General features: G+C 49.4%; 2 protein-coding genes across 5 annotated transcripts in view; both read right to left on the bottom strand.

Moving 5' to 3' along the window:
* Positions 1 to 593: 593 nt before the first annotated feature.
* Positions 594 to 3,950, bottom strand: LOC144156007 (protein phosphatase 1 regulatory subunit 3B-B-like). 3 transcript variants are annotated; one of them, XM_077687768.1, is made up of 2 exons: positions 3,727 to 3,950; positions 594 to 2,588 (listed from the first exon to the last, which is right to left on the bottom strand). In XM_077687768.1, exon 2 carries the CDS (start codon positions 2,565 to 2,567, stop codon positions 1,686 to 1,688), a length of 882 nt encoding a protein of 293 aa, XP_077543894.1. In that variant the 5' UTR covers positions 2,568 to 2,588; positions 3,727 to 3,950; the 3' UTR covers positions 594 to 1,685. The 3 variants fall into 3 exon arrangements, with proteins under 3 accessions (XP_077543894.1, XP_077543893.1, XP_077543892.1); XM_077687767.1 differs by lacking the exon at positions 3,727 to 3,950 and adding an exon at positions 3,253 to 3,505 and having other exon boundaries at positions 594 to 2,620; XM_077687766.1 differs by lacking the exon at positions 3,727 to 3,950 and adding an exon at positions 3,253 to 3,498.
* A 2,758-nt stretch (positions 3,951 to 6,708) lies between these two features.
* The window catches only part of Sld5 (DNA replication complex GINS protein Sld5), a 30,608-nt gene continuing 27,288 nt past the window's right edge, over positions 6,709 to 10,028 (bottom strand). For both annotated transcript variants that reach the window (XM_077687769.1, XM_077687770.1), the window contains one exon: positions 6,709 to 6,881. In XM_077687769.1, coding sequence (XP_077543895.1) covers positions 6,782 to 6,881 — 100 coding nt within the window. In that variant the 3' untranslated portion in view covers positions 6,709 to 6,781. The remainder of the gene's footprint in view (positions 6,882 to 10,028) is intronic.

The following is a 10,028-nucleotide window of genomic DNA, read 5'->3' as shown; positions in this document are numbered from 1 at the left end:
TTTGAGCGCACAATGTGTACGATAACTTGCAATAAAAATGTGGGAAACTTGCGCAACGAGATAAGATACAATTGTGCGTGAAGTGAACTCTGCGCGCATGCTGCTGTCAGTATACGCTCATTCATACATGCGGCAAGCTCGAAATAGACCCACTCGCCAGACAAGTCACGGCCCACGACGAAAGGGACAGAGCGCGGCCTCACTGACCCGATAAATACTGCAGTCCTCGCAGCTTCAATAGCCGCCTATCACTCCGGAACTGGGCCAGACAAAACAGTTAATGAAACGCGCGGTTAAATATTATTCCTCTGGCTCCGGCGAAACCCACGCGAGGGGGGGGGGGTACACTCTCACGGCGGAAAAACGAAACTATGACCGCTGTTACAGCAGCTTAACGCACGCATGTGTGCAAAATAGCGCTCGCCGCAGCTACAAGCTGCCTTAGGGGCTGCGCACAGAACAGACGCGTGCGTCCCCTACACAACAGCAGCCGGTCGGCGTCAAGAGCGGCTCAGCGCCAACTCGTGCGGAGAAGGCTGGCTGCGCTTCTCGCGGCACGAGTGCGCCGGCTAGGAATGAACAGGGCCATTAAATAAATAATGCGGTTGCCACCAGAAGCAAGTTTATTGTTCAACAATTCGTTGCGATTGTGCTAAAAATGTCCTGGAGTAAAATGCCATGGCACGGGTTACCAGAGAGCAGGAAAAACCAACGAAGTGTCCTATGTACACAGGAAAAAAAAAAGGCTGGCAACAACAACGGCTGAAAGACGGAACAAATTGTACTGAGGCGTTGTAGATAACATCTATTCTAACCACGCATACAGGCACCACAGCCCTATACACTACACACAGAAATAACTAAGACGGCGCTCGCAGTAGACTGCCTTAGCCAGCATTCACTGAAATCACGGCCTAAGATAGCCCTGAGCATCGAGGCGGCCGCACTAGGAGCGCGGCCGCGCCTCCGACGTGCCGAACAGTGCACAGTATTTGCAATATACAAGTAGAACCTAACTCGCTAGGATTGGCTAAGTATATGTAGTGGCGAGGTGTAAACAGGGCACCCAAAAATATGAGTATGTACAAATATTTCGCACTGCATGCAGCCAACCCCAATGTCCATGATTTGTAAAGCACTCCAAACACCCCCAAGTTGCTTGGCACACACATGACAGGTACACTCGAACAAGTCTGCAGTTCTAAAAAAAATTATATATATATATATATATATATATATATATATATATATATATATATATATATATATATATATATATATATATATATATATATATATATATATATATATATATATATATATATATAGCCCCCTTCAAGCAGCCTGTTTTCAGCACACTCGAGTAAGGACTAGACAGGCAGCCCTTAACGCGTCCTCCGGAAGTGTCCAAGCTGCTGCAGACATGTGTAACTCTTAGACTAGAAACGTTTCGTGGACGACAAGCTCGAGCAGCGACGCCTTACAGTAAGTGCATTTCATACAGCCAAGCAAAATGCAAACACCACCATTTCACTAACAGTTAGCACAACCGTGGCATGTGACCAGTGCACCCCAAGTGTAGTCCGAGCTCTCTCTCGAAAGCAGCAAGCTGACAGGAACAAATTAATTAAACCTATCGCGCACGAGCTAATGGAGACACAGTAAGCGATTCTCTAAGCGACCGGTCACCAGTAGGGCCCTTCCGTGGCCAGGTTCTTCCAACTGGCAAACTCTGTCCAAGAGTCCACGTCTGCCTTGAGGGCATCTGTGAAGCGCCGCACCACCGTGGGGCTGGGAGCCTTTTTGGCTAGCGCCACCAGCTTGTAGTTTTTGCCCTTGTTATTGTCCCAGTGCTCTCGCTCGTCGTGCTGGAAGCAGACGCAGAACTCTATCACGCCGAAGTCGGACGCCGACGACGGGATGGGAATGGAGAAGCTGAACGTGTCGTACATGTTGCTCAGGTGGCCGTTGGGAACATACTCGGCGGCGTAGTCCTGCCTCGTCTTCCAGCCGTCGAAGGAGGCGCGCACGAAGACCTGCTTCTCGAAGGTCACGTTCTTCACCTTGATGGTGCCCGTGATGAGCTCGTCGCTCTTGACGATGACGTTCTCGAGGGAGACGAGGTTCGCGTCCAGCGTCTGCCGGAACTCGAGGTAGTCGGAGGCCGGCTGTGTGAAGGCGGTCTCCCACAGGGGCGTGTCCAGCCGCATGTCGCGCGTTATCCGGGCCACGAACTCGTCCGTCCACCGCGGCGGACTGTCCGAGGGCTCCTTCATGACGCGCACCTGGGTGAGCGAGTATCCGCGGTCGTCGGCGAACGACACTCGCCGCTTGATGCGGTTGGACGACGTCGGGCTCGTCGGCTCGCTCTGGATCTGCTCGTCGCGCGGGGACATGCACGGCTTGATGGGCGGCACATTGGTCGAGGCGCGCCGGTAGTTGCGCTTGACGGTGCACGTCTGGAAGAGCGGGTTGCCCTGCTGCAGGGCGCAGACGCCCAGCCGGCACTCGCTGCCCACAAACAGCGGCGGGTTGGCCGACAGCACCAGTTCCAGGTCCATGGGCATGGCGGCGATCGGGTGTGTGCCCTGGGCAGAGGGACCACCAGTCAGCGCGGCTGCTGCCGAAGGAAGAGCGTAGCTCAAGAAAAGAGGGAAGAAAGGCACCGCGGCACGTCGCCCCCTCCCCCATTATCCCCCGTTAGAAAGCATTTTAATTCCCCGAAACTAAACTACACACCCGGCGTCGCGACCGTGAATTGGCAGCCCAAGGCCACCCACTACGCGAAGACTGACACCGATCAATACATTTGGCCTTCAGTTGCGCAGCAGCGTAGGACGATACGGCGGTCGCCGTCAGTGATTACAGTAACTCCTACGCAGGGCCCGAGCGCCGGCGGGCCAATCGGACGACGGTCGAGCCCTTGCACGTACTAATATGCACATACGTGCCCCTAAGGGAGCCACAGATTGTGGCGACAGAGATAAATGCCTCCGAAACACGCGCAAAAACATGCAATCGGCACTACTGATGAGCAGGACCATACACGCACAGCTACAGTTTCTGCATGAAGCAACGCCGAAAATGTCACGGCCAGCTGGAACCTCCAGATCTACCCGGACGGCGACATCTCAGCCGTCCGCGATGATGAGGAGCTCCGGGCGCCGGCAGATGTAGCGCACGCGAAAGGCACTCGCGCGAGATGACCACCGAGGCCGGCGCGAGGAGCCACGGGCAGGGAACACGACTTACCCAGAAATTGCTTCCTAAGTGCGCGGCATGGCACCGTGACTAGGCCAGTGGACACAAGCGATCGCTTAGCGGGCCCGCGACATCAGCGTACAAAGGCGCTCTGCGCCGCCGGCGACTGGCAGCATGAGAAAAACTGGCCGTGGCGTTGCCGGCAGCCGCACGGAGGCGCTCCAATGCGTCAGGTACTGTTCACGTGCCACGCGCGGGCCCGCCAATGGGATGCGAGTGATAGAGACAGTGCCGCAAGTGCCGGCGAATCCTGCTACGCGGCGACGCGAGTGATCCAGCGCCGATAGACCGGTCGAAATAGGGCCAACCACAGACGCCGCCACTACGACGACGCGCGCGTCACGCAAGCAGACGACACACGTGAGGCTAGGCCGGCGTGCGCCCATGAAAAGCATCGGCACGCTTGCGCAACTCTGCGCGTCCGTAAACACGCTTATCGCAGACGCAATGCGCGTGACTACTCACGATTTGAGCTCAGTCAGGATGGTGACCAGTAGAAGGAGCCGGCTTCCGCATGAGTGAGGCTTCGACGCCTTGCCGGGAGCGAGGCATCAACCAGGCACGGGCTATGGATGAAACAGCCGCAACACCGAAGCAGCTGTTGGTTTTCACTGCCTCACAAGCGTTCTTTGGATTCATTCGCAAACTGCTACACCACATCGCGAAAGAGCCAAGGCCGCGACCTTCAGGGTAGTTTACGTCTCCGCGAGCAGCTGGCGGGAGTCGCGCCACGTTGGCGCGAACGGCAGCATCGTGGCGCCATCTCGGAGTCGACGACGCAACCGTCCACCTAACGCCTGTTCGGTGGCTATTTTTAACTGCGCGAGTTTACTACAATTGTTTCGCTCAGGATAGGGGCGTCATGTTTTGAAGCGATCGGTGCACCCGTCAGCTTCTTCCCACGATAAGATCGCATTTACGCTCCCCGTCTTCAGAAGGTCGACGCATGGCGCGATAAACCGTACGTGTCGCTGTTTTCTGGGCTATCGACGTTCAATGAAGTCGGCGCATGCTAACCACCGGACGCCGTTTCCGCTTTGTTGGTCACCAACGCCAAGTGCCTACTACTAACCATCTTAATTTAAATGGCAACCACGGGTCAAATGTTGTTAATCTCAATTAAAGCTTTCACCTCTGAAACTGCCTTATACTCAATATCGTTCATCTACTGCTGAAAAGTCGGCAGCACTTCTTTCTGAGCATCTGAGATTTTAAGTAATAATTAGTAATACATTTTCCACAACACTGCAAACGCGATTATAGCAATCCTGGCTGCGTGCAAATCAAGTATTTATTTCATTCATTATAATCTTAAAGGAGCTCTGAGATATACCTGGATGGTCACTTTTCTGTAACGATTCATACAGCCATGCAGGCATTGAAATGGGGCGGTTTGACTATACTCAACTAGAAAAAAAAAACAGTATTATATATATATATTTTTAATTACTGGTTTCAGGGCACATGTTTGTATTGGGAATCTGAAACCAGCTAGTAGGTAAATCGAGTCGCCCAACCTAGCTTTTGGTCTAGCAAGGTACTTCAGCAATCCAGCTCAACATCGTACCCTGCACCCAAATGAAAAAAAAAAAAAAGCTCAAACACTAATGCATTTTAGGACAAAGATGTGCCCTGAAACCAGTACTGAGACAATAAATCACTCGATTCTTATTGTTTAGTGGAGTAGTAGTTAATTTACAGGAGTTAGAGAAAATGGCTGGAACTCTTGTTTGACCAAAAGTATTCTGAAACAAACATGACAATCACCCGCTCAGACAGCTCAAAAATTACGCCGCGTTTCATCTCCATTTCATAATTTCGTTGTTCATGGTGAGATTGTAAATATTGTGAAGTTCCCGTCTACTGACAAGACATGCACGGCCTTCTAATTGAGGTAAATGGACTGCCTGATATTTTTCTGCTAGAGTAAAACTCTAGCCCTTCCAAGTTTCACTTAGCTAATTAACCAGAAGGTACGGTCAGTTGCAAATTACAAACAAATGTGTTTTTTTTTTTTTTGTGCACTCGTTGGACTGCGCCCCGGTCAATGGGGCCACATAGAGCTCCGCTGGTCATCCAACTCCACAAAGTGTAATGGCCTTGAATGCTTTGGAAAAGATGTAAAATGCATTATGAGAACTTGCCTGTCCCAAGCATATTTTGTCATGGTGTGAATGTCATTCTTGTAAACCTTTGTTTATCAAGGGGTTAGAAGCTGGCACCCATCTTTGCAATACCCCAATCAAGGGCTCCAAGGGAGAACCAGTACAAGATGCTCTTTGTCAATGCCAATTTCTGTAGCGGCAGAAAAAGAAAAGCAGGGAAGGAGATGCTTACAGCAATAATTTTAGTGGCTTAGGTGTCAAAATGAATGACAGTGTTGCAATCCAAGCTTTGAGATGTGCGAACAGTGCAACTGCTATTTCGAAGGGCATTCCGCAACACACTCTTTACCCATGGTGGTGACAAGGGCCACACAGTTGACCTTCCTTTGCAGAATTGAATGCCCGCCGTGCCACTTTTGCCAATGCTCACAAAGAAAGCTTATCAGCTCCATGTCTGTCTTTTGCACATTTCCAAGGACCTGTACAGAAGGCTGGTAGCCTTGAGAGATGACACATTTGCCTTTTACTTTTCGATGCGAATATTATCCTGGTTGCCTTGAAACAAATGTTAACGCACCAGACAGCTGTTTTTTTTTTCTTTTTTTGAGTTCGACGGTTGGACGCGAAGCTTTCTTGCGAAGGATTTCTTGGTTGTTGTCTCAGTTTGACTAATTGAGCTTTGACTCTGACTTGCATGCAGTTTAAAGTTATGATCACAGCAGCTTTGACTCTGACCCTTGGCCATTTGATTTTGCACAAAGAAAGCATCGCGTTAAACCATCAGGGCCATTAGATGGAGGGGTGCATTTTCTTACTTTGCATGTTCATGCACCCCTCTCCAAACTCAAACTGCTTTGTGCATGACGGAATGGCGCAATCGGATAGATGCTGGCTTCATAAAGCGAGGACCCGCGTTCGATTCTGACCAGGGGAAGTGTTTTTTTATGCACCCATTATCATCATCATCATCAGAGAAAGTTGGCTTTTCTGCAGTGTTTTAAATGCAACATACACCATCAGTGAAACATTGAAGGCTTCACTTTAGTATGCTCCCTGGCATAAATTAGCATATTTTACAAGCACTAGCTGGCTCCCGTTTTGCAGAGGAAGTTGAAAAGGCATTGCAGGAACATATGCACTTATGACAGCAGAGCCTCCACAGTTGCAGAGTTCAGCTGCTTGCTAAGATACAAATGTCAGTTTTATCTTTCTCCCAGTGTTCACCCTCACATCCTCGCAACATATTCCCTGCCTGCTTTCACTGAAATACCGCTTGTATTGAGTTTATTCACTGACCCATTGTGTTTCTGCATTAAAATGAGCACCCGACAGTCAACGCAAATTAAAAAGCACCTTTAGATTTATTGTAACCGGCTGTGGATGAAAGATACATGCTGTGATCACAGGCCTACTTGTCAGAACAAGACTACTGATCCATCTTTGACAAGGGGGGCAATGACGCGATATCGCACTATGTGCTGAGATCCTTCGTCAAGGTCAATGACTTCACCCTCTCTGGAATAAAGAGAAAAAGAGAAAGAGATACGGCAATTTCAAAACTACTTTCTCACTGCAAAGATAAGACTCCTCAGTTTGTCTTTCGTTTTTTGCACATGAATTCCTACTCTCAGGGAAGTCCTTCAATTGCCCGTGAACTGCCCGCAACTATCCTGGACTGGTAAATCAGACACCAGTTGTGTGAATTTTTAACAAACGTCGGAAGCTTATCTATGCACAGACAGATTTTTCTGATCAGTGTTTAAAACATGCACTTTTTTATGTGCAATTTTTTAAGCTAAAACAAAGTAAAAAAAGAACAGCCTATTAAAAATCAACACAGATTTCAGATTTCAAAGTTCTTTCAGCGTCCTCTATTTTTGTAGAAAACAATATTTTCTGGTATTCACCCCACAATCATGTTAAACCCAATTTTTCCATAGAAAATTTATTTCTTAAGGATCACAAACAGAATGATGCTTTTGTGGGTGGTGCACTTGTTAGTGACAAACAGCGATTCAGCAAGGATCCATTCATGGCAGGGACATAACCATAAATTTTGCTCGGGGAGAGGGGAAGGGGGGGGGGGGGGGGCGGCTAAGACTGCACGATTTTTCAAGGGATTAAAATATGTATAATAAATACATAAATATAAGCTATTAACTGATACCAGTGTACGTTCCATGTTGCGGATGAATAATGGAATCTTGCATACTGTCAAGAACAAGGAAAACAAAATATTTGTGCATAAAAAAAATTGTTCGTATGTTCCAAGAATTGTGGCAGAACCGCTACTACTGCTTGCACTTTTCTGTTTTGCCTACATAAGAAGAAATATAGACATTTATGCTTAATAAACACTGAAGCAAAAACATAGAAGTAAAGAACTACGTTTATCTAAACTAACAAAGGATTGCATGCAGCGGATATTATAAACGTGAAAAGCACAAAACAAACAACTTGTGGGTGGACGCTTTATTTTGATGTTGCGTTATCATCCAAGAATCTTTTTTTATCCATTTTTGCACACATGCAACGGTTCATGACAAATGTTAATGCTGCTATCTTTTATGCCAATACATTGCGTACGAGTGGCTTGTCAACCGTCTTGTACTGCACCAAATTTAGTCACAAAAAATACGTCAAAACTCAGAATGTACACTTGTGGTGAAAAAAGCGACAAGATTACACTTCGATCAGGGCAACAAAAGTGTCACTGGCAACAAATTGTACATTATACAGCAAGCCTGTTCTACATGGAGTGAATTTACCTGCGAATTTGCTGCTGCGGCACCGCTCATGCGGCAAAACCACCTATTTTTGCATCTGTGGCGATAGGTCGTTTTCCACATGAACGGCACCGCAGCAGCGAATTCGCAGGTAAATTCGTTCCATGTAGAGCAGACGGCCGGCGCCAGGAGGTGTTCATGAGAATTAATAAGCACGGCAACTTCGCAACACCACCCCCCTACGGAAAAGAGTGCCCCCACCTTTCAACAAAATTATGGATCACTTAAAAAAGGACACGAAAACAACTAAAAATAACCTGCAGGGAACAAGCCGCAGGGGGGACGGCGGAGTCGTTCGTGCACCAGTTTCCGGCGGCAGCCCTAGTTGCATAGAGGTACTGAAACAGCCAGGCCTGTGGTTTCACCCCCTGAATGTCCCCTAGTTTGTTCCGAGCAATGACTCTCTGTCGCATCGTGGAGGGTGCGCTTGCAGAGCATTCCCGTGGATGAAGGCTTTGCATAGGAGTTAAGCATGCAAGGAGGGAAACCGGCCGCCTTGGGAGAGTAGGTGTGCTTTCGGAAAGGTTTCCTGGGATTCCACACAAAATCCTAGGCTGGCTTTCGGCGCAGGTGGTTGCGTGGGGGGGTCTGAACCCCCTTGGTACACCCCTGGTTCACGGGTCTCTGAAGGGATGCGAAGCCTATAACTGTCTCAATCATGCTATAACTATCCAGTTTTAAAAGAAGCCCTTTCTTTTCAATGTGGCAATGATTAAGCTACCTGTTTTACTACGACGAATTCTGGATGTAAGTCACAGCATTTATGGTGATGGCATCACGATTTGGACCGTAGGAGGAAGCGATGGGGATATACAAGAACGCTTGCAAGCAGCCGCTGACACGGTTCAAGAATACGTACCGTATTTACACGATTGTAGGTCGACCCTTTTTTTCAAATATGACAATCCAATGTTGGGGGGTCGACTTAGAATCGAAATGGAACCGTTTACCGCTAGTAACGGCAAGAGAAACGAGAAATCGGGGGTGCTACGAGGTGGGGACAGCTTTGCACCCTCTTTCCCATGGTTATGGTCTAAAGCGTGAACCGCATGGGGCGTTTTCTGCTCGCGAAAATGCGCCGCGCTGACACTGCCGCGAATGCCACCCGCGCGCGCTACGCGATCGGCGGCGGCAACATGACGGCGTCACCAGGTGCGCGTAGCTTCAGCGACCGCTTCTAACCGCACTTTAAGATATCACTGAAGGCACAAACAAAGGCGTTTGAGCAGGAAAGGAGAAATGTGGTCGAAAGCGACACTAGCATCATCCGCGCCGCCACCGTGGTAAGCCTAAACATCTGCGGCGGCGCCAGCCAGCTGTCCCGACTCCCGAGCGCTTTCAAACTGCCGGCCCTGCCGGCATGAAGAGGCCGCCACCCCAATGGGAGGCGCGCTCTTCGTCAGGCTTCTCCCACTGCCGCGCTCGTCACGCGTAATACCGAGGTAAAACGTGTAGAAGCTGCCGCGCGCGCGCGGAATCGTTGACGCGGGCGTCGCCGCGCACGAATCGCGTGCAAAAACGCGTCAAGAAGCGTTTTATTCGTCCCTAATAAACAAAATGAGTATTAGCAAATCCCTTGATTCAATGCGCGGCGCTAACGTAGCCCAAATCATATCAGATTGTTCAGTACACTTCCGAACGCGATGGTGGGAGGTTAGTCGCTCAAAAGAAATCGCGAGCGGCCGCTTCCGTCAGCCGCCATGTTTGTTTTGGTATCGCGCGGCAGTGGCGGCAGTGGCCGCTGCCGGTTGCTTCGATGGTTGCCATCTCGCAGCGAATGTTTTTTCCCGCTCAACCCACGGCGCATGGTTATTCCGGGTGCCTATACAAAAGCTTTTCTTTTTTAACAAATACCGCGCATACCGCGAGCGCACCA

Source organism: Haemaphysalis longicornis, unplaced genomic scaffold (assembly GCF_048455015.1).
Source record: "Haemaphysalis longicornis isolate Haplotype H1 unplaced genomic scaffold, Haemaphysalis longicornis Haplotype H1 scaffold_1, whole genome shotgun sequence".
Lineage (NCBI taxonomy): Eukaryota > Metazoa > Arthropoda > Arachnida > Ixodida > Ixodidae > Haemaphysalis > Haemaphysalis longicornis.
The sequence above is the reverse complement of the archived record's forward strand: the minus strand, read 5'-3'. Positions and strand labels throughout refer to the sequence as shown.

Coding starts and splice junctions, on each gene's coding strand:
- LOC144156007 (XM_077687768.1), bottom strand. CDS start 2,567: ATGCCCATGGACCTGGAACTGGTGCTGTCGGCCAACCCGCCGCTGTTT.